Genomic DNA, 24,888 nt, shown 5'->3' on the forward strand with positions numbered 1-24,888 from the left:
CACATCCATTATGGTGATAACCTGACTGTAACAGAGAGACCCCCATTACCTGACTCTGCAGGGGAACTCCCCAGAGACACCACCACCCTGCATTATGCACTGTGCATTATGGTCGAGCCATTACAGGGAAAATTCATGTTAATTACGAGTTCCACACGGAATGGAGGATGATGGAGGACAAAGGAAGAAAAAGATGATAATGCTGATGATGGTGGAGAGAGGGGGGGGTGGGGGTTGAAAGAAAGGGCACATTGAATATGGAATAAACACTTCAGTCTCTGTTGAAATGGTCTGCGGAGAGGATAGAATAAAAGTAGAATTCTGTTCCATATTATTATGCTTTAGGCTCTACTTTGATTTCAATTTTAAGATATATCTTGGACATTTCATGCTTTATTCAGATACTGTTGGATAGTGAACAGAATGACATAAAAGGTAGGATAGAGGGTGACATGCAGTAAAGCGCCTCAGGTCGGATTCAAACTGGGGTCAGCTGTGAGGAGGACTATACCCTTATGTGGTATGTGCTCTTACTAAAAAGAAAAACAAACTATATTGAATTGTGCAGTCACTAACATTTTCAACATATCTTGAAGTGCTTAATGCCCATCAACTGTTACATATTATATATAACATCCATGTCATTTATTTTATTTTCTCCTTTCTCTCAGATGACTCTGTCCCTTGACCTCAGCTCCATCTTGAGCCCCCTACCACCCTCCCATCCTCCTCCTCATCATCAACATTATCACAACCAGAGCAGACCTGACTGGGCCACTCGCAGCCTGGACTATCCCATGATGACCAAGGACACGGCAAGGAGCTTGGTGCGCTCAGCCCAGTGGAATGCTGGGATACGCCCGGGGCCAGTGAGGTCAGCGGTGCCTCGGCTGAGTCTGGAGGGACTGAGGGCATCACTGCGCTCGCACCGCACCGCTCCCAGTAAGACTACACACAGAGAGTGGGGGGCAATGCTCTTTGTACTTGTATAGTGAAAGAAGGGCTGCAACTATAGATGATTTTCTTAGAGATTAATCAGTCGGATACTTTTCTGATTAATTTAATAATCAAGTTGTATTTATGTATCAACAAATCGATGCAAAGATTTGAGTAAAAAATGTTCACAATATATACATTCCAAGATCTTTAAAAAAAAAAAAGCAGATCTACAAGCTATGAGCTTGTATATCTGCTATTTCTGAATAGCCAACCAATGTGCTATATGTATATATAGCTAAAAACTAAAATGACCCAGACTGCTTTCCCGCTTTTAAAATTATTTGCTAATTACCTGAGTATCTCCCTCTGTCTCAGGTACTCCACTATTTGAAGGTCAGCCATGGATCACATTGACTGCCTCTTCTAACCAAGGCACAGATGAGGAGTGAGTCACATTGCCCCCCGCAGGAGGATTTCAGAACTACAACACACACCTACTCTAGGACTATGTACATGAGTTTTCAACCATGGCAGTATTCTGAATGAAGAGTGATTAATTAGGTTAATTATCTTGAACTTCAGTATACTACTCATAAGGAATCCAAATAATAACAGCCAATCAAGAAAGAGTAGACTACCATTTATCCGCTTAAACCTTTCAGTGTTCCATTTCCAATTTTGTCTTGTTTGTACTGTATCCTGTATGAGTTCTCTCTCCTGATTGTATGAAACTGGTATCCTGACCTGAAAATGCAGTTTCTGTTTATTAAAGAGCTAAAGAGACAGGGAGACCCTTTTGATGTTTTCCTAAAATGGAGCATTACGTCAGGAGTAAAACCAAAAGAACCTTGTCCATGTAAGAAATGTACCACTTTTATTTGTCAGTCCACACATCCCATCCAATATGCAATACAAAGCCAATGCAATTCTTGAACATCGAATCATCAGACCTAAAAAAACAAACATTTCAACCACAATAACGTTCATTTAAAGACAACGAGATTTTGTCTCAGTATGCAACACAGCTGCTTGCATGCTGTACATCACACAGTAGCATATAGCATGATTTATACTTTGTCATACGGTGGTGTCACGCACATAAAATAGCCGATCTACAAGCTCACAACGCATTGCGGATGGGACACGTTGTGCACTTGTAGATAAGCCATTTGTGGTGCACAACACTGTCGCACAACAGAGCATACATTTTTCCTCACTAATCGCAACTCTGGAAATCACTTCAGTCAGTGGATGTACACTATCAATATCATACGTACACTCTCTTTACATCTCACATAGTCCATGTGTACAGTATTCATTCATTGCATATAAAAACAATTGCATCCAAAAAAACAACAAAGTATGGCTCTCACACAATATATTACTAAATACCGGGATGATCAAAAAAATTAACAATCAACATATCTAAAATGAACGGTAGATAACTGATGCATTAGTAGCAAATGTGAGTAGGGTACAAGGCAGGAGTGTGTTCCATATATGGCTTATGGGGCGAAATACAATAAAGCTCAATTGAAGAAGCAGAAGTAATTATTCAACAAGAAACTGAGATACCGATATATACCCATGTTACAAATTTAGTAGGTTAGTAGTTCCATTATTTGCCAGTTTACAATAATGCTTAATTTATTTTTAAGACAAAATCAGACTTAAGGATTTAAGGCAGTTGGTAGTATGTAGTTCCTACACCAGTGATTAGAAGCAATTGGTTCAAATGTAGCCTGTAGGTAGATGATACGGTCTATTGTTGATTGGCCACGCAAGTTCATTCTAGACAAGCAATATGATTGGTCAAAAAAGGACATGTTCCAGCTGTGGTGTGAATTTATAAAGAAAATGAACACTGTTAGCTGTTATTGCATTGCCTTTTTGGCTGCCATGCCTACCAGCTAATCTTGGAGCTGGTTGGTGACCTTTCTTATGTCGTTCCCGACTCAACCGTTCTAATTGATTTTAAAGGAATACTACATCCATCTCCAATTCGGTGAACTTTGGAGCCCAGTGATCCAATTACAATTGATCTCCAGTGATGGATGAGCGGGGAAGCTGCCTTCACCCATCTCTGCAATATATACCAATAAAGGCTGTACTGAATGATTTGTGCCAACAAGAGAGCCATTCTATCCCTCTGCCTCAAATAACCACCCTGGTTGAGAGACGCTGAGTGAACATGTTGAGCGTTATTCTAATTCTAATAGAATGCACAGTCATACTCACTTAATACAAAATGGCTTCAGTTGTTTGATTTGTTGTCGCTGCTGCCAGACGCTTCTTTGAATACAAATGAGTTCCTGTCTTTTGTCTCTGCATTTGCCCTTCATTAACAATATGAGACTTACAAAAGCAACATTGAAGCACAATATGCTGATGAATGTAAAGTACAACAGTCAATAATAATGAGATTGTCTGATTCTGAGAAATTTAGTTACGGTCATTATTTATTCATGGGCCACTCCATTAGAGCAACCTTGAGTTGTAATGAAGTGCGTATATATATACAGTATATATATCCTTTATTTACCCTGAGTGAGTGGAGTGAAAAGAACCAAGAGGGTGATAACCTTGCCCTGGTTGGTCAGCTGCCTTATCTTCCCTGGGTTATATGGCACCTGATCAATCAGGGCAAGCTTAAGTGCCACTGTGCGCTGAACTGGCACTGTGAGCGACCTCTCACCATGTAAAATTTGGACAAAACTCGACTGCCAAACATGGTTGCTGTGGATGGTTTGGTAGAATTCACAGCCGAGTCGACACTGTATGTCATCCACTCACAAGAAACCAAAACACAGCAGAAAACAGTGACGTACGGTTCTATCTGGTGCAGAAACAACAACAATGGTACCAGAGACAATAGACAGAATAACAACAGATCATTTAACAGATCATATAAAAGCTGAATGACAAGACTCAAAAGGTATTTTAGGGGTATAAAATAAAGTGACATAATAATAGGTATGCCCTGATTGGCCATTTTGGCCCCTGCTTTGGAAACGAGGAATTATTTATTTCCCCTTCCTGAAAGTTTAAAAGGCTTCAATGGGGCCTTTAACCACCTAAACCCCAGCATCCATTCTGGGGGGAACATGAGCCAAAAATAGCCGATCAGTAGATCGGCTATTTTTGGTTAAGAGATTTGGTGTAGAGGGGATAAAAAGAGCGGACCAAGTACAAAGGCAACTCAGGTCCAGTTTACTAAGTATAGCGGGTTTAAGTGGTAAAAAAACAAAAACACATTATGGAACACCATTCATCACAATTACAAATCCCTACCTGAGCAGAGTTCACAAAACATGTTTTTCTTTTTTGCTCATAGAAAAGAGGAATTTATTCAGAATTAAAGCTTGTGTGTTTTGGAAAAAAATGTTTTTTTTTGTTAGATACAAAAGCCACACAGACGATGAAGAGAGGAAGAATACGCACAAACAAAACACCTAAATGCATCACTCTGAGCTTTGCCATACGACAAATGAAAAAACTTTTGGTTGGTAGATTTATTTCTCGTGGCGCACATATTATACAGTAGGCTACCACCTCTTCCGTCATCACAGCCTACCCAATACATCACAACAAACTGACATCAACTGATTGGTAACATTTGATTTGCATACTAGCAATGACATAACCTTTATCACATCATAATAGCGGTAGGTATGTTTGATTGTTTTGAACAGGTGAGCTGGATGGCAGGGGGCTTGCTCTAAAAAGTCGAACCTAACAGCTGGAAAGAGTGCAACATGCCGTTGACACAAACGCGGCAGACAATAAATCCAACATGAATTTTCTTGAGAAAAGAATTGTCATGTTGCCAATTCGCTGAACTTGTTTCAAGATAACTCTGTCAGTCACCATTTAATCGCTAAATCACTCTTAAAATCAGAACTATAGTAAATTCTCTCACTCCATGCCATTCCCCCCACAATCATTTTAAGCAGAATGTGTTGGTATTATGCTATATATTATCTTTACTTAAGTTAAATTTGATGGTTAAGTTAAACAAGATGTTTCATCACACTCATCTCCTCATACATAGAATTGGCGGGCAAGTTGTGGAATATAAGGATGAGGGTAAGTTAGGTATCTGTGCTTCAGTAAACAGTTTTTGTTTTGCTATGGAAATGGTACATGTTCTGTGGGTTTCAGTGACTTGGAGGGAATGACTATGTAAATACACACAAGTATTAACATCGAGTCTTTCGTTTTCTTTAAATAATGTAAACATATACATCTTTCTGAGGTCAGTAAATCGATCCTCTTCATGTTTATTAATATATATATATAAAAAAAAGGAAAAGGTTACATTTGGAGCATTGTTCGAATGTTCTTCGGAGTGGACTCGTCGTTCAGGTGTTTTGTGGTGAATCTAAATACAAAGAAAAACAATGTTCAGATCGAAACCAAACTCCTCACAGCACCTGCAACATCCACATAGTTTGAGGGGACGAGACGCGTCGCTACAGGCGCAAGCGCTTCAGAAATGCCGGCTGTGTCAGGCTGTGTCTACAGAAAGTGTTCTTTTTTTTTGGGCTGCCAGCACTACCGATGTACTTGGTACTCTTGGTTATCCACATGAATCCTAGCGTCCCTATTCTATGGGTGAACATTCTGCAAAAATAGCACATCTACAACCTCACAACGTATAGGAACGTGACATGTTGTGAGCTTATAGATCGGCTATTTTAGGTGAAGAGATTTGATGTAAAGGGTGGGGGGGAATGCAGACCAAACAGAGCTCTGGGTGACCCAGGTCAACTAAGTATATATAGGGTTTGTTTAAAAGCACTGTGACGAATGGTGCTACTCTGCACCTCACGCTGAAAAGTTGTTTATATTTTAACTTTTATGAGCCTCTTAAAAAAACTGTAGAGAAAAGAGACGAGCGCATGCCAGTACCATAGGAAAACATTGGTTTTGTTGGCAACGTGTTTCTAGTGACACCCTGGTTCTAACCTGGCAAAAAGAAGATCTACAACCTCACAATGTGCCGCATTCATTGAAACACTCGTAGATCAGCTATTTTCGCTATTCGTTATACGATAAAGTATATAGGGCTGAAGCAATTCAAAAGGAAGGTAGAAGAACCTACTTGAGGGCGTTTAGAAGGCCTTCTACGTTGTCTGCTGGCTGCTCCTTCAACACCTTGATGCAGCCTTTCATCTGACAACAAAGATGAAACGCATCAATTAACGCTCTCCACAGAGCTGTGGCAAAAGTTTGGCAATTACTTTTTTGGTAATTTTTTTTTTTCTTCCATAATACAGGTTTGGCTTAATCACATTCATGTAACAGCAGAAGCAATATCTATGTTTTTCAAATGTGTGTGTGTGTGTGTGTGTGTGTGTGTGTGTGTGTGTGTGTGTGTGTGTGTGTGTGTGTGTGTGTGTGTGTGTGTGCGCGCATGCGTGTGTATGAATCTTACATCTATCTTAGACGACTTGTTGAAGGCTCCGTTGGGATGGACATGGTCATAAAGTATGATGACTCCAACCATGACCCTCATACAGAACAGCAAGGTGTCCTCACTGTTGAACCGACTCGTATACTCCCTAGAGACAGAGAGAGAGAGAGAGAGAGAGACTGAGTCTATACAGTGAACACAGTGATCTACCTGTCATTATTGAATCACTTTCAACCTGACATCCCTATTTAGATCGCCATAGGCAGAAATCTTATTTATTCTTCCAAAAATAGCACATCTATAAGCTCACAACACCATGACGATGTGAGCTTGTAGATGTGCTATTTTCAACAACACTGTTCATACAACTAAGTATAGAATAGGCCTTAAGTTGTTAACAATATGATAAGTGGTGTAAGTACAACAATACCATAAGTGGTGTAAGTATGTTAATACTGAACGTGTATGTGTCCATATGGGTCATGTGAGTAAAAGAACCATGTATAGTTAGAAGTTGACTCACGGTGTCTCCAGCATGACTTTACACACACTGGCCATGGTGCTGAGGCAGTCTGTTGTGTTCTCCAGAGGAAGAGTCTTATTCTGCACACAAACCACCAGACATGTTATTAACACATAAGTGTACCTGGGCATGTCATAATAAGTAGTTAATAGTAATAATAATAATACAAATAATAATAATAATGCATTTGATTTATAACACCCTTTACATTCTTGCGAATCTCAAAGTGCTACAGGTTTCTCCCAATTTAGTTATGCCAATTGACTGTAGACACTCGACAAAGCCAGAAGCACCACGGTGGCACTTTACCACTGCGCCACCTGAGCGCCATCTTCTAACTTCTTAAACTTAACTAAATGTTCTCCAAGTGCAAAAGTCAAGGATGTGACCTGCAAAAAATTATTACACAAGGAACTCTATCAGCACCTGTAAAATTTGATTACACACGCAGTTCTATCAGTATGCAGTTATACCACAACTTTTATATGAGGCGTTGTAAGTTCCAGTTCTTAAATTAGCTTTTGATGTTCTGGGAGATCATCCAATGGCTTAGAAAACATTGGCCCGAGGCCAAACTTACTTAAAGGCTGCTGGTATAGACAGCTGTAGAGTCCTGTACTAAATATAATCCAACGACAAAAATCTTCTTTTATGGGAGTCCTTGGCACACCTTGGCACTTTTCAAATAGGGGTCCACGGCTTAATACATAATGGGTCACCCCTATTATGAAACCACAGCCATATATCATTAAGTCTAATGTCTTTGTACTGTACAGTTCTACATCACTCACTAATAGGAAAATGTTATACAAGGTGACGACAATAACATCACTTTCACCTCTGTCACAAAGTTTGTGGTTGCGTTGCTGAGTGTTTTCAGCATGGGCGTGGCCTCGGCGTAGAACAGGGACATCCTATTGGCCATCTCGTTGTTGACCTCACTCTCAATGTCCAACTACAGATACAGCAGAACACAATGTTACTCGAAAAGCAGACCACTTTTAATTAATTTGATTAATTAATTAATTAATTTTCTTTATTGGCAAACTGACATTTTCACCTTGAACACTGAGTGAAAGTCCTTAGAAAACTATTGTCACGTAGCCAGACGATCAGTGCCCTCCGCCTACTAATATGCCTGGGAAAAGATAAAACTTAATTTACAACTCACGTTCATGTTGTTTATGCGGTTTCGACTGATTGTTCTTCTGTAGTAGCTGAAGTCGTTCTGGATGGCAGGAATTCTCATCTGAAGTGAGATGAGAAAATGATTACAGCTGCTTCATAATATTTCCCCTTATTTATGGGTAGGCATTTTAAAGCATTGTTGATACTCTATCTCTATCCTACTACAACTAACTACAGATCTGTTCAAATGATTTGACTGTGGGGGAGTGTGTGTGTGTGTGTGCGCGCGCGTTAGCAATTAAGAGAATGAGTGAGAATCAGAATACTTGTGATTGAGTGAATATAAGTACTGCATGTCTAACTATGCTGTCCCGCAGCATGTCCAGCAGACCTTGAGCTCGTCGAAGCGCAGCGTGAAGTGGAGGATCTCTGCAAACTGTTTGGCGAGCGCCTGCTCCTTCTCCAGGTGCTGAGTGGGCGTGTAGGGCGCACATGTCAGGCATTCCAGCAAGCTCTGCAAGGCCTCCTCTACAGATCGGAGGACGTGGAGACAAAAAGGCAAAGTAGTCAGAAATGCATGTCGTTGCTGTCGGGTAGTTTTTGCCCCCCGAGAATTTTGTGCACACGTGGTTTGCGCTTCGATTTGTGCTGATGCAGGAGTGCTGCGGTTTGGGGACCCAGCCTCTCAACTATTCGCCTGCTTGTCACTGGAAATGCAGAGGCTTTAACCACTAAAACACTCTATCCTTAGGAAAATAATACTTAGTTGAACAGGCTCTGTACTTGGTCCGCTATTTTTCCCCCATTACACTATTTGACAAAAATAGCTGATCTGAAAGCTCAAAACGACGCGTTGTGAGCTCGTAGATCTGCTATTTTCGCAGACTGTTTCCACAGAATAGGGATGCTAGGGTTTAAGTGGTTAAGTGGACAGAGTTCCTTGGTTATGGTGCTGTTAGTTAACACGGTACCTAATCGCTGTGAGAAGCTGTAGAACTTCTTGAGTCTGATGACCAGCGGACAGACAGCGTTCCAGGCCCTCTCCTGCAGCAGCAGGTCACTGGGATTCTGTATAGCCTGGATGGACAGACAGACAGACAACATCACAATCATAATTCAACATATTTTTATTAACCACTTAAACACTGTGTAGTCTCAGTGAAACAGACTTGAGTTACAACTGTACCAGCTTTTCTCATGCAAATATTAATTTGTATAAATATGACGCCATGCCTCAACACATTTACAAAAAGAAAATGCCCAAATGCCCATCCCTATAGTGAATCAGTTTATTATCCGTTTGCATGTTAAGTTTCCTCTGTATATTTGGCTGTAGTATCTTTATATCTGAATATGCGTCTGTCTGTCTGTCTGTGTGTGTGTGTTTGTGTGGGTTGTCAGCAAGTGGGAGGGAGTGTGTGTGTGTGTGTGTGTGTGTGTGTGTGTGTGTGTGTGTGTGTGTGTGTGTGTTCTCCTTACATCTCTGATCTCCTGCCCTGCTCCCTTATATGCCTGCAGGCCTTGCAGGATGTTCTCAGAGTCCTGGAGGACTGAGTTAACCTGGTTCCACACCTCACGTTCACCCTCTGTCGGCTGGGCATCTAACGCACGCACACAAACACACAACTGTCAGCCTGTCTAAATGTCAAGAAGGAATAATATAAACTCATTGTACACCACTGCATGGCATTTTATTCAAGCCTTTTCACATTAGGAAGCGATGCCTGTGGGCATCAAAGCAGAGATTCAATTTTCATTTTCATTCAACTGTCACATTTTCAGACGCAACACATCTGGACCGCTCTAATGTGAAATGGCTTTTATTTAGTTTTTGATGATTAAAGTTGGCTTGAACAAAACTCTGCAAACATGTGCGCCGGGATGCATGTGATGTCTCCCACACAAAATGTCAACAATCACATTATTCATACAATTCTAACAACATGTTTATCTTTACAATATGGAAGCATGTGACACATGCACCCAAAAACATTCAGTGCAAGGCAGGGACAGATATTTTCCCATAGAATGTTCAAAGGTACAATGAATATATTATCATAGCATACTGCGTCAGCAGGTTTTGGATGGTCACAGAGCTACTTTAAAAACTAGCTTAAACTAAATCCTTGAGGACAGAGTTAACTGGGCAAAATTAAACCAAATGTATTGTCATTCTGTGAAGGCATCATAATGCTTAATTTATACTTCATTGCATGCCGATGTCACGTGCCAGCTTGTAGATGGGACTCCAGCGAGCAACAGGGCTGCTGGACACTGACAAATACAATATTGTATACTGTCATAGGCGATGGCCAATAACATATTCTAAGACAAGCTTTTATAACTGAACTAGTATGCATATAGAACATCATCTGATATTAAAATACTGTGTATGCAGTCTGTTTAGCAATTCAAAACCATTCCAATCCGATCGCTTCCTCCATGCGGAGTAAACACATCTTGTGCTTGGCAGCATTTGTGAGAGAAGTTAAAAATGCCACTGAAGGAAGTGGAAGCACTTTTTTTTCTGTAGAAAGTATTTTGAAAAAAGGCCAAAGTAGATTTTGATGTTAAAAGTTTGGTTGATTTTGTCTAGGCCTGCATAAGGAGAATATTACAGTAAGTAATGTTAAAATTAACAAAAAAATAGCATTCATGATTAACACTACAAATATAAATCATTTAGCCACAATGGATGTACACTAGAGTATGGCAAGGGCATGCAACAGGGGTCATATTTTTACAGTTTTGCAATGTAATATGGTTGAATGTTTTTTCTGTAACTATGTTAGTTGGACGTATGGAATACTACTACCATATATATGCAACACTACTACCAAGGAAAATAGGTAAAAGCAAGGATATAATGACAAACATGCAGTTAGATGATAGCAAAGGCATTCTTCTATTATTAGAACACATGTTGACTCATGCATGGGAGTTAGTAGTGGGAGACAGCAAAGGACAAGGGTCAGCTCCACTCATAATGAGATGCCAGTTCCGGAATCATATACAGTAAAATCCTCAGTGTTCATTTATCCATCTGTAGAACTCTTAGAGTATACAAATGTAACCAAATGGACCCGTAAGGGATGTCTTCTATTGAGACATTTAGATCCTGTGGTCAGGCTGAACCACTACTGGTTGACAAGGAGGTATTGTACAAAGATCAAAGAGTAACACATCCTCTGCCCAAACTATGCTTTCTGTCTTAGGTCAACAGTTTGGCACTCGAGGAGGGCAGGGGGTGGGGGGATTTGGGGGTCCGGGGTAGAACACAAAAGTTACAGATTGTAACTTCAAATTAAAACTGGGGATTTTTACTGTGCTTTGACTTCTAGCGTGAATTATAAAAACAGCTGTGAGAGCCAGTATGACAAATTTTAAGATGGAAGGTTGGCTGAATAGAGTGACCATTGACCCCGGGATATAAAGTCATTCTAAAAAGAGATTTTTAAATAAAAGGGGCGGGGGATTGTTGGAAAGAAGAAAGCAGAGAAGCAGAAAGCAGAGAAGCCAGGCTGGAAGGGCATGCATAAGCTGTGCTCACTTTCAAAGTCAAGGAAAAAGTTTGGCCCCTGTTCAAGTTCTGTGCAAGTGAGCACTTTTAACAGATTCCCCATTTGGTTTCTGTAACATAGAAAAGGGGGAGAGAGAAAAGAGAGAAATAATATGTGGTGTTAAAAACAGTGATCCAAAAGTTTTCAGTACAGGACAGGAAGGAACGCCAAATCTGACAGCCAAAGGAGCAGGAAGTCACGAGAGAGAGAGGGAGAGGGAGAGGGAGAGAGAGAGAGAGGGAGAGAGAGAGAGAGAGAGAGAGAAAGGGAATGAAGGAACGGGAGGAACAGAGGAGAGGAAGCAGAACCCCAATCACAGCTTCGACGTCCAGAGTGCTCGGTCTGCAAACACAAAACCACCTGCTGATTTAGAAAGGGGGAAAAAATAGTAGTAATAATAGAGGAGAAAGCTGAGAGAGCCTTCCACCTTTTCCACCTCTCTCTCTCTTTCCATCCTTCTCTTTTCCTCCTTTGCTCGGCTGCCAGACTTACTTTCAAAGTCCAGGAAAAAGTGTGGATAGTTCTCTATTTCCCTTGTTAGGACCTTTAGCAGGTTACCCATTCCAGCAAACCTAATGAGCAAAATACAATAGTACAAGAAAACAGGCATGAATGCATTATTATCATTATTTATTTATTTCTTACCAGTAAAACAAGGCAAGATGTTAATGGTCTATACCACTGGTTCTCAACCTTTTTTAATGTCAAGGACGACCAGTTTGATATGCAATAGGCCATGGACCCCCATTTGATATGATTTATTTAATTATATATAAATAAATAAAAACATTATCAAAGAAATCCCATAAATTAGAAAACAATGTTTAAGTAGTGAAAATAGCCAATCAACAAGATGCGACTGGATCTGCTATTTTCACTCGTTTGGGTCCTGGGGAGACATCACATTTCTCTTTTGGGTCTCGAGCTAAAAAGGTTTGGGAACCAGTGGTCTATACTATCATCACAAACCCATCACACAGGAGTACATTTGCAATGTCATCAGCCCATTCCCAGCAGAGGTTGTTTCAATTACTGTGCGTCATCTTTTCTTTTTCTTTTTTTTTCTTCACACAAGAGTCAGAGATGATACGGATCATAACTCAGATTCAACCCCAAAACGTTGCTAGTACAGTAGGTCTCTTGCCTACTACATTCTGGGGGGAAAAAAATGAAGAAAGAGTAGGGAGTGACATGCAACAAATGGTCCGGCTGGGTTGCCCTCCAGAAGCTTTTTCGATTCCCATTTTCTAGCCATCTCCTCTCCTCTGTAGCAATCCGACGAATACAGTTCTAAATAAACTCAGTGCCTCTCAGATCCAGGCCTTGTTAAACGGGAAGAAAGGGGTAATTAAGTCCTAAACGCCAGTTAAGACTCTCCATAAAGATTTCATGGGAGGCAACAGGCTGGAGGTAAGTAGCAGTTTCCAGGGGAAAGCCAAGCTCCTGATGCATGGAGGGTGGTCAGCTAGGACTCCGTAATAACAGCAGGAGTTCCAACATTACGTGATCACAGGCCGTGGTTACAGCAGAGGACTTACCTCATTCTTCTATGTCACAGAGCTACTACTGGGCCAGGGCCTAGCCCAGCTACTTTAAAAAAATATTTATCGAGTCATGTGGATTTTGGGGATCCACATGGGAACGGCTTGGAACCAATGTGGATCTCGGACTTTATGTGGCCAGCCTGTGACGTTAGTCATCTACAGTATGACTCCAAATTTGGACAAGGTTTCAGTCCAATCAGAGCTCCATTGACTTAGAAAATAATATTCAACTTTTTTAGTTAAATATTTGAAAAATTATACCCCAGTATAGTGACCCCAGTTCATATTCATGGGGAATAACTAACTTTTGTATGCACAAGAAATCTGGCACTGATCGGTCCAGCGGTTTGTGAGATAAACTCCGGACACACACACAGAAACACACACACACACACACACCATATAAAACGTTTCATTTCAAATACTTTGGGGGTGAGACAATGATATCTGGACGTCATTTAACCCACTTTAATCCATGTTGCGAGACACAGACTACTTGAACTGCTGCTGCTACTACTACATCTCATTACATGAAAGGGCCATGAAATGTGCCATCCTCGTCCTGATAACACCAATGTTTCTGTAGTTTATCAAAATATGAAAAACCCAAACTCCTCCATACTCTATTAGCCACTTGAACCATTTTCTGGTTATGTCATAATAGGCTTACATTTGGCAAAAATAGCAGGCCTATAAGATCATAACATGTCGCAATGCGATGCATTGTGAGCTAGTAGATCTGCTTTTTTCAGTGTTTTCAGATTTGATATATAGGGTTTAATCACTGAAACCCTCTAGTCTAGACTTAGACAGCCAATCTACAAGCTTGTAGATCGGCTATTTTCATGTAATGTTCACCCCAGAATTTGGATGCTGGGGGTTCACGTGGTTAAGTGGGTGGGAGCTTTATAGAGTAAAAGAGCATGCCTGATACCGACCCACCCACACATACACAGGCCCGCACCTACAGCGAACCTCTCTCCTACTAACTTTGGCCAGGCTCTGAAGTCACAACAAAAGAGAGACTGTGTTCTGTGTACACATGATGATCACCCCATGATCACTGCCACTTCTGAACCCTAATCATCATGTTTTATCACGCCCTTATCATCAAAGGTGGTCTTATTATGCCAAATTTATGGTCCGTTGTACGACGAAAATTGCTGATATACAAGCTCACAACACGTCACCGACCCAAAAATACACACCCAATTATAACCATTCAACATCTTTCTGTCGAAGTATTTTATTTGACCACAAGGGGGTAGTGTTATACCACAGGCCGACTTCACACAGTCCACAACCAATACCAAGGCAGTTACACAGGCACCAGTGTGGCCGTGTTGGGGCATGTGCTGTGCAGACGACTACAAGCTCAATTATTGTTAAACATAACACCCACGGCTAGGAAAAAATATACAGTAGGCCAGTGTTTCTCTACAATCGTGTTTCAATCTAATTTGTCTTGGGCACCTGCCAAGCTAAGTTGTTGTTACTTTCAGGTACCATTTGAGATTAAAAACTCCAATATAGCTAGTGGCTACCTCTACAGAAGCAGATAACTATGCACATGTTAACACCAACTCATCCACACCCCTAGTGTGGTCTTGGTCTTGGCAAGGCAGAAAATAAGTGAGCATCAAGACTGAGCATTAAGATCAAGTGACACATCTACTGTATTGAAACCGATACTAATGAAATCAAACTAGACTGTACCGACCTCCCCACCCCTCCCCGCCTGCTGAGTAAGATAAGATAAAACTTATATTGATCTCCAGGCGGAAATTAGGCCATTACAGGAGCCGAGAGATGGGACAGAGATGAAGGTACAAAGGAAAAGAAACGATGACTTTGCATCTCTACAGCATGTAGAATGTACTGTATGCATTATGCAACAGTACAGTAGACAATAAAATCCTCAGTTATAATTTATCCATTTGAAACTCTGAGTGTAGAAATGTAACCACATTTGTTTGTCAACCTTAACCACATTTGTACACACATTTGTGCACTACAATGTAACCAGATGTGTTTGTCAACCATTAGTTTGTCAACCAAATACAAATGTAACCACATTTGTACACTCAGGAGTTCAATTAAAGCTGCAATCCGTAAGATTTATTAAGTCCCGTACAGGACTCGAACCTGGGTCTCCCGCACAAGCTAAAAAAATTAAACTGGGCAGGGGAGATATTACGCATTGAATTTCATGCAATAACTTCTGTCTGTCAACCAGTCCTACCCGACCACAGGATGAAACACTGAGGATTTCTACAGCAGCTGGTCCAAGACAAAAACTACACAACAATGCTTGTTTCAAACTGATGTAACAGGGGTCAAACATTCAGGGATGCTCCTGGACGGGGTAAACAGAGTTGTGGTACAATATGATTATTATCTACAGTCTGATCTAGGGCTGCAACTATTAATTATTTTATTTTGTATTACGTTTTACCTTTTTTCTCCCCAATTTAGTCGTTATGCCAATTGATTCCTCCCCACACAGATTTGTGTGTTGTCACTGTTGTTGTATCCTACTGACTCACTTGCCAGTGAGGAGCCCCCACCGGGAGGACGTAGAGCCTTCGTCCCTCCTCACTGACAGGTGAGGAGCCCCAGCCCGTAGGAATACGTGCAGTGATATCACCTTTTCCCTCCCCCAAACACGGGCCAATTGTGTTCGTATAGACGCTCGACAAAACCGGATGCACCACGGTGGATTCGAACCCACAACCTCCACGGTGGAGGTTGTGGGCCACCCGAGAACCTAATTATTTTACTTTTTTGATAAAAAAAAATCCAATCGATATATTTTACAATTGACTAAACTGATGAACATGATTAATCACGTAAAACTCTATTTCATACTTCAGCATACAACCAACAGCAGATCAACAAGCTCCCAACGCATAGCGACGTGTTGTCAGCTTGCTGATCTGCTATTTCCTGCCTTTTTGCGATTGTATTTAACCACTTAAACCGTCCAGTTTTTTCAGTCTATACCAAATCTCTTCGCCATAAATATAACCGATCTACAAGCTCAAAGCGTTTTCCCCCCAGAATAGGCATGCTGGCCTGGGCTGTACAGTAAGTGATTAAAAAAAGAAAAGAAAAATATTCTTTATATATTTTTTAATGGATTACATTTACTGTATTAGTTTGATTAACTTGCGATTAAACCCATGTCTAATCTGAGCTTGTTTCATTCCGAGCAGTGCATGAAACACAACCAATGCATACGGATCACAAAGTTCAAGCTTCTGGAGACAAAATCCAGTGATGTCACAGTCCACTCCTTGTTTTTGGGGGGTCAGCTTGAGCTTACGTTACTATTTCCTGTCTCTCGTGAAGCCGAGACGGAGATAAAAAAAAAAGAAAGAGAGAGTGAGTGAGAGAGGAAAAAAAAAACACGCTTTCCCAGGCGGGCCTCCAAACCAAACAAGCTACAAGTACATAATATGCATTATATTCAGGGGAACGCGAAAACCAGGAGCGGATGTACTGTATACCAGGATCAGGAAGTGGGAATGAGGAGTGGACGGTGATGTCATAAGGTTCAGAAGTATGGGGGACAGATTTGTAAGTAGGAAGAGTTTCTAACAATTCAGGCATTGTTTTCCCATACTACTTGGATAAAACATGCCACTGTGAATGCATCATAATCAAAGGTCTGTATTCCTCTCACACGCCATGATAATAAGGTCCACTACTGCTGATTTCAGGCCTGCTGTATGTCACAATTCACATAACAACCAACTTGTGGTTTTAATCACTTTCAACGCTATTTTGGGCATGCTATTATAGGCGAACATTTTTCGAAAATAGCTGATCTACAAGCTCACAGTGCATTGTAACGTGTTGTGAGCTTATAGATCACCTATTGTCACTATTCATCATACAAACTATATAGGGCATAAGTGGTTCATCATTTAAACCACTTATTTAAATTTTAAACCCTCTACTCTTGGAAAGAAGCGGTCCAAGTACATTTGTAACTCAAGTCCGTTTCTCTGTCTACACCAAATATCATGGCCAAAAATAGCGGATCCACAAGCTCACAATGTGTCTCGTTGCGACGCGTCGTGAGCTTGTAGATCGGCTATTTTTGGCTAATGTTCACCCCAGATTATGGAGACTGGAGTTCAAGTGGTTAAAGTTGGGCTAAACAAAAAGGACAGAAAAGCTTTCATATTGACCCAGGTGTTGTTTTGAAACCTGCTGCAGAAGCCTCAAGTCCCTGCAGGATCCCTAAACGCTCTGAAATCCAAGCTCGCTGTCTCCATGCACCTGTGCTTCTGGCTGGACATGCCGGCACCCCGCCCCCTGCCGTGTGACCTACCCCAGACCTAGACTGACCTCTGCTCTGCTCAGCCCTGCCTTGTCCTCAGTTTACCTCCATTTGAAATGGCTTCCTCCGTCCTTCCTCCGTCTTGCAGGAAAACAGTGCCTGAGAGACAGAGCTACCATTGCGAGCCCCATGTGCTTTGTAATTAAAGCGGGTGCCGTGCAATTATAACTGCAAATCAGCAGAGTTGCTTGAACAGCTTTTTTCCTGACGTCCGGGAGAGTTTAAAACAACCTCTGTTGGGAATCGAGCGGTGGCAAACGGGCCAAATGAGATTTTGATTGAATGGTGGAATTCAGTGGGTGCATATTTCATACAGCTGAGAGAAGGCATGTATCTCCAAACGTCCTTGTCATGACGTGCAGAAAATTTGCATTCAATATATTAGCATTATGTTGCCTACTATTCAAAAGACAAATGCAGAAATCAAAAACTGGCCTGTCGACTGGCAGCCACAGTGTGGCAATTTTAATCGTGGTTATTTCCCTGGCTGTTGACTTAACAGCCAAATTGTGAACAGAATATTTTATTGGAGAACTAATATTTGATACTCCAGAGTTGCTCTGGACAGAAAAAAAGAAAAGAAAAATAGGTACACAGTGAAATCTTGAATATACCCAAATGGAACTGTAATGGTCCATTTGTTTACATTTGCACACGCTCACAGTTACAAATGGATACATTATTATTTCTATGGTGTACAACAGTTGATCAGTTGTGAGCAAAAAGTGTAATCATTGCTCCATTATAAAAAATATATCTCTGCTGTCCGGCAGGAACCAGCTAACTCCAAAATGTTCATTGGTTCAATTTTTTTTTTTACCAACACACAGACGTAAACTAAAGCGTGTTCAATAGCACTGTTTTATGGAAAAAAATGCAAAAGCAGAAAAATGGAGTTAGCTGGTTCCTGCCGGACAGCAACGAATACATTTTAATCCAAAAATAAAAGCAGGCAGCATGCACACCTTTGTAGAGTGTATTCTTATTAAAATGTGTGAATGCTGGGAGGGAGATTGTGGTGAAAGTTGATCTAAGCCAGCTAAAGTCATTACAGTAATTACAGTAACAGTATGGGTCAGAAGGTGGTGCTCCTAATGTCTACACCATCAATGGGCACCAGACTGACACTTTTGCTCGATATTTTCTACAGAGCAGCTAATTCCTGTACCACTAATCTCTGCCATGTTCGGTGCGCAAATAACTATATATCAGACTTAACCCATTCAATCCGAGAACGCATCTGACTGTGTCATTTTAGATTTTAGCTATAGCCATTATTTTATACTTTGGCTATTCAAAAATGGCAGATATACAAGCTCTATGAGTTTGTAGATATGCTATTTTTTGAAAAATCTTGTCTTGAATATTTGTGCAAATCTTTGAATATATATTTTTTAAAGCGAACATTTGTAACTCAAATCTTTGCTTCTGGGGGTCCCTGGAACAAAATATTTTGAGATGGGGGTCCCCGACCAAAATACATATCATTTTGGGGGTCTTTGACATGAAAAAGTTTGAGAACCACTGACCAGCAAGATAAGTGTTTCAGAAAACTGTTAGGATTTAGAAGACATTTGTAGATGCGTTACCGGATTGAATGGGTTAAACTACATATCAGGCCTTAGGAAGACAGATGTGTTCACAAATACTGTCTGGCCTCTCCTCCTTCTCCACATCGCAGGGGTTAAGTTTGCATTACAATTTTCAATTTAAAATGCCATTCCTCCTTAATAGTCACCATCACTCACTCCTTGTAGCCACAGAGAGTGAAAGTGTGGGGTTTTAAAATAAGTGCAGGCTAATCCCAGCCTGTAATCATTTATACCGCAGCACTGTTGCCGTTCTGTTCTGTTCTGCACAATAGAGTGTGGCTTTGCTCAGGCGTCACTGAACTTGCTCTAATGCAGTGGTTCTCAACCTGTGGGCCGGTTATTGCAAGTGGGCCCCCAGATAATTAACAAAATTCTAAGATTTAAGTGATACAACATTTATATCAAAAAAATATAAATTATGATAAGTATTTTTTTCTATAAAAACCTTGAAAAATTTGTTTTCATAGTGATACCAATAAATAAGAACTTAAAACATACTTCGTTGGTTCCATCGATCCAAGCCAGAACATAACCGATTGATTGACCATTAAAATAAACATGCTCTGAAAATGCACGTGGCCCACCCATCTGACCACTTAACACAGCAGCCGAGTGTGTGTGTGTGTGTGTGTGTGTGTGTGTGTGTGTGTGTGTGTGTGTGTGTGTGTGTGTGTGTGTGTGTGTGTTGCATCATGTACCTTCTCTGGTGGAGGAGCCTGGGATGCTGTCTATATCATCCGCTTGCTTTGTTTCTGAAAAATAAAAGAGAGAAGGGGATCGTGAAAAAGTGAAAGAGAGACGGTAAGAACAAGTGAAGGAGAAGCAAGGGACGATTTATTAACACTGCTATGTCATGAATGTCACGGATAACAAAACAGAACAAAACGATGCACACGCCACGGTTGTTTTCAAAACACACAAATGTAAGCCTGGTCTGGCCTACATACTTAACCACTTAAGCCCTGGGCAAAAAAACTAAAATAACAGTTCTGCAATATCACAATGCTTCAAAATGCTATTTTTGCTATTTTGAAGATCCTTGAAATATGTCATTTTTTAAAGTGTGACCTATAAGGACATGCCCAAGCATGCACCTCACTGTGTGTGTGTGTGTGTGTGTGTGTGTGTGTGTGTGTGTGTGTGTGTGTGTGTGTGTGTGTGTGTGTGTGTGTGTGTGTGTGTGTGTGTGTGTGTGTGTGTGTGTGTGTGTGTGTGTGTGTGTGTGTGTGTGTGTGTGTGTGTGTGTGTGTATTAGGTCTGGGTATTGCCTATAACCTCACAATACGATACATATCACACACAATACAGAGGTCACGGTACGATACGTATCGCGACACACGTTGATTTTGAATTATGATCTTGTCCTACTGACTTTACAACAAAAGCTCTTCTTTATTATTCTCTATAACAGCAAAGTCAAAGCTTTACGTATTGCACAAATTAAAACACTTACACTTCAGGCCCACAGAGATCTTAGAATTGAAATAGAATATAAATATATATATATATGTTTTTTTCTATTATTGCAACTCAACTTGTATAGCTTCCGTATGGATACAGGTATCGGCAATTAATACGATATATTGCCATATCGATTTAGCTTCCCCTTTCTCAGTTGCACACATACACTCAACCCACCTGCTATCAAACATAAACAGGCAAACACAAAAAGACACACGTACGTGGCTCACACACACACACACACACACACACACACACACACACACACACACACACACACACACACACACACACACACACACACACACACACACACACACACACACACACACACACACACACACACACACACACACACACACACACACACACACACACACAGATGAATTATTGAACTGTGAAACTTGCTTCCTGGTCTGTTGTATTCCAGGTCTACTTGCTGATTAAGCTGCTCATCTGCCTGTTTAGCTGAGTATTAAATGTCATGTGACACATTACACCTGCCAACCATCACTAGGATGCACTCTCATTTTCTACAGCAGGATACAAGAGAAATAAATATGGATTATGCCTTTCAGACAAATTCATCATCATGGACATTTCCCCGTACTGTATTTCACACACAGGGAATATTTCACTTTGGTAAACAAAAGTTGATGTACAGGCAAAATACTGTAGAAAAGTTAAGCATTGGACTGCCTTGTCTATGTTAACCCATTAAGACCGGGAAAGCATCTGTAATTTTTGTATTTCTTTTTTGCTCATAGCGCCGCTATTAAAAAAATAGCTGCACTATATGAGCTTGTAGATCTGCATTTTTTAAATCGTGAACATTTTTGGAAATCTTTGAATATATATTTTCCAAAGCGAACACTTCGCTATATTTTGTTCCAGGGACCTCCAGAAGCAAAGATTTGAGTTACAAATGTTCGCTTTAAAAAATATATATTCAAAAGAATAGTAGATCTACAAGTTCGTAGCAGGGGCACAGAAATAAATCTTAAAATGACACAGATGCATTACCGATCTTAATGGGTTAAAAAGGACTAGATTGGATAATGAAAGTAAATGACTGCAGGTCCTCAGAGCAGGCAAAACCCGTAGGCAGTACGGTAAATGAGCTCTTTTTGTGGTGTTTCAAAGCCTGTTTTCAGGATGCAAAAGTGGGTCACAAGATCATTTGCGGAAAATCCCCAAACAAAGGATTTCATGCTGCTTTATATTAGATCCTTACTAAAAATGGTCAAAAATGTTAAGACACTCAGACACATGGTTGGAGTCGAAGTGGTAGCTACACCCACATGTGCATGTACGCATGCATAAAATGCATGCTCACTCACGCTATGGTAAGCATTCCTAATCCTCACTGTACCTTGTTGAACACACGCGGCGTGTCAAGCTCAACACATACTGAAAAACTGTTCTGGACCCCCCCCCCCCACACACACACACACAGCTCTATTAGTGTACACACACTCACACACACATGAAAAGTACTCACTGTGTGATGTTTCAGTGCAGCCACATCAGTTAGTTATAGTACATTAAAACTAGCAACAGCTTGCTTCTGCTCTCCCTCCACGTGCTACCATCACACTCACACACACCTCTATCACGTGAGAAAACACACACACACACACACACACACACACACACACACACACACACACACACACACACACACACACACACACACACACACACACACACACACACACACACACACACAGCTGCCTGCTACTACTACTGCCTTGCCCCCCATCTGTCACAGTGAATAGTCTTCACCCCTCCTCCCGGCAACCTGCATGGTAACAGATCAAGTGAACGAAGTGGGATGGATGGATGATGAATGAATGGATGGATGGATGGATGGATAGATGGATAGAGACTTGGAGGGATAGGCTGGGTTGAAGCAGACATCCTTATAAGGGCATGGTGGTGGTGTGTGTGGCATTTCCCCCAACGGGCCGACACAGTGGACCTCTCCTCCACCTCACACACACACACACACACACCTCCTGTGTCCTTCTGAGCTCCATTAGGCCCAGACGATAGTGAGAGTGCTGCACGCACACGCATGCACGTGCCAAAACACCATGTGTAGAGCACAGACCATTGTCTGATGATAACTGACACCTCATCCTAACACACACTGCACCAGCCAAACCGCCAACTTGTCTCTCTCTCTCCCTCTTTGCCCATTCTTTACTCTAGTCTTTCATCTCTCCATTTTCACTCACTCTCCTGTTTCTCCTGCCTCTCTCAGAGGAATGTTGATGGATTTTCGATGTTAGTAAGTCAGTCAGTCGGTCAGAAACCATGAAGCAGCCAGCGTGGCAAATAAGTAAATAGCTGTTCAAGTAATTCAATTAGCCAGGCGGCAGCCAATCAGCCAAGCAGAAAACCAGCCAGGCAAACAAATGGCCATTAGCAAAGCCAACAATCACTCTCACACAGTAAAATCCTGAATGTTAATTTAACACAGAGTGTAAAAACAAAACCTGGCCCTGTGATGGTACATTTTGACACTACTGTAAAAGCCAGCAATTAGCCAGACTAACCCAAGCCAAAACCAGCTAGTTGGTGAAACAAGGTAAGGCCAAACAGTCAGCCAGTGAGTAAATCATTCAGTCAGGCCCAGCAGGTAGTGGAACCAGGAAGGGAGATGTGTGTATAATCTGAGAAAATAAACATGTTTTTTTCAGGAGCCTCCAACCCAGTGCCAGCGGAATTTTCCAGTGACCCCCCTCTGCGACAACACACAATAATATGGGTATTTTATGTTCAGCGGTGACTTGTTTTGCTGAGTAGACTAAATTGCTGTCAGCACTTAACCCATTCAATCCAGGAACGCATCTCTGTCATTTTAGATTTCTTTGGCTATTTTTGAAAAATCTTGAAAATTTGAGCAAATCTTTGAATACCTATACATTTTTAAAGAGAACATTTGTGAAATATTTTGTTCCAGGGACCCCCAGAAGCAAAGATTTGAGTTACAAATGTTCGCTTTAAAAATATATAAATTCAAAGATTCACAAATGTTCAAAAATAGCAGATCTACAAGCTCATATCGCTGCACTCGGTGCTGCGCTATGTTGGGCTTGTCGATGCCAATCGACAAGCTCACAAAGCTTGTTGTGAGCTTGTCAATCTGCTATTTTCTGCAAAAGCTTTTTCCACAGTACGGATGATGGGGTTTAAGTGGTAATTAAAAAAAAAAATCTAGTTCTGTTATTAATGCATGTCGTTCTTCTAACTAAGCTTCAAAACACCCCATGCATTTTTGTGAAGACCAACTTTATTGTGAGAGAGTAAGAGAGTGAGTGAATTTCCCACAAACTGCAAATACAAAATTGATAATCACAAAAGGAAAAGTAGTACAATGACAAACCAAATAATATCAAATATACATACACAAATAAGGCAGTGTACATCAATCTCTTGTGCAAGTAAGAGATATCGTTTAGCAGCAGATATAAATATGTACTGTATGAAATGTGTGGGAATGGACAATGGATTGGTCCATATATCATAATATGAATGTCTTCTTGTCACTGTTATTGCATGTTTAACCCTGTCTATAGGTCCATATACTGTATACTCTACTTTACAGCTGACAATTTTCTGTTTCTTGACCTTGCCTTTCCATCATGGTAATAACAATTTCTCTCTGCAAACAGTCTCTGCAAACAGTCCGTCATTCCATCAGAAGCAGACATTTACAACAAATTTTACAGTAGTTATTGGTAGTGTCATGCACAGTATATTAAAAAAGAGGAAACAAGATACACCAGAAAAAGCAGAAGGCTTAGGCATGGTTCCTTATCTTCACACATGTCAAACAAAACTACTGATAACTTAAAGACAAACATAACCGTGCAACGATTACAAGCTGATAACACTGCACTGGAGCCCGCTTTCATTTCCGTGCAAATAATTTAAAATAGGAACTCGGGAATCAATTACAAGCCAGAGTACTGATACAGTCTCCCTGTCTGTCTCTCCGCTGTCTGTACTATCATGCTAAATAAAGCAGAACACTGGCTATTAGTTGGCTGTTCTGTGTAAAACTGTCACCATGACCTTTTGACTCCAACGGTGAGGTCCTTGTGGTCATGAATTATAGACAGAAGGCCACAGAGCAGAGACAACATTCTGGGGCATCAGTTCATCAGTTCACACATACACACACTAACAGACAGATGTACACACAGCACACACCATATGCAGCAGGCAGACAGAAAAACTCACAGCAACATATGGGCACACACACACACACACACACACACATACGCCTGCAGGCGGCTCCCGTCTGGGCGCTAACTGTTGTCATGGTGACAGCCGGCGTGGCCGTTAAAAGACAGGGGAACCGCATGC

The 24,888-nt window shown here is 41.0% G+C and overlaps 2 protein-coding genes across 3 annotated transcripts in view; one reads left to right on the forward strand and one right to left on the reverse strand.

Moving 5' to 3' along the window:
* Window positions 1-1,388, forward strand: part of fbxo16 (F-box protein 16) — a gene marked incomplete at its 3' end in the record, with an annotated part of 26,032 nt that extends 24,644 nt beyond the window's left edge. The window contains exons 8-9 of the mRNA XM_084082172.1: window positions 672-942; window positions 1,315-1,388. Of these exons, the coding sequence (XP_083938298.1) occupies window positions 672-942; window positions 1,315-1,388 (345 nt within the window). The remainder of the gene's footprint in view (window positions 1-671; window positions 943-1,314) is intronic.
* Window positions 1,389-1,787: 399 nt separating this feature from the next.
* The window catches only part of fam49a (family with sequence similarity 49 member A), a 41,257-nt gene continuing 18,156 nt past the window's right edge, over window positions 1,788-24,888 (reverse strand). The window contains exons 2-12 of one of the 2 annotated variants that reach the window (XM_084083036.1): window positions 19,749-19,802; window positions 11,557-11,636; window positions 9,486-9,607; window positions 8,978-9,083; window positions 8,398-8,534; window positions 8,050-8,127; window positions 7,717-7,833; window positions 6,879-6,958; window positions 6,377-6,503; window positions 6,044-6,114; window positions 1,788-5,320 (exon numbers count right to left, since the gene is read on the reverse strand). In XM_084083036.1, the coding sequence (XP_083939162.1) occupies window positions 5,254-5,320; window positions 6,044-6,114; window positions 6,377-6,503; window positions 6,879-6,958; window positions 7,717-7,833; window positions 8,050-8,127; window positions 8,398-8,534; window positions 8,978-9,083; window positions 9,486-9,607; window positions 11,557-11,629 (978 nt within the window). In that variant the 5' untranslated portion in view covers window positions 11,630-11,636; window positions 19,749-19,802 and the 3' untranslated portion in view covers window positions 1,788-5,253. Of the gene's footprint in view, window positions 5,321-6,043; window positions 6,115-6,376; window positions 6,504-6,878; window positions 6,959-7,716; window positions 7,834-8,049; window positions 8,128-8,397; window positions 8,535-8,977; window positions 9,084-9,485; window positions 9,608-11,556; window positions 11,637-12,058; window positions 12,139-19,748; window positions 19,803-24,888 lie in introns of both variants that reach the window. The other variant, XM_084083037.1, reaches the window with a different exon arrangement.

Source organism: Gymnoscopelus microlampas, assembly GCF_963454915.1.
Source record: "Gymnoscopelus microlampas genome assembly, chromosome: 16".
NCBI lineage: Eukaryota > Metazoa > Chordata > Actinopteri > Myctophiformes > Myctophidae > Gymnoscopelus > Gymnoscopelus microlampas.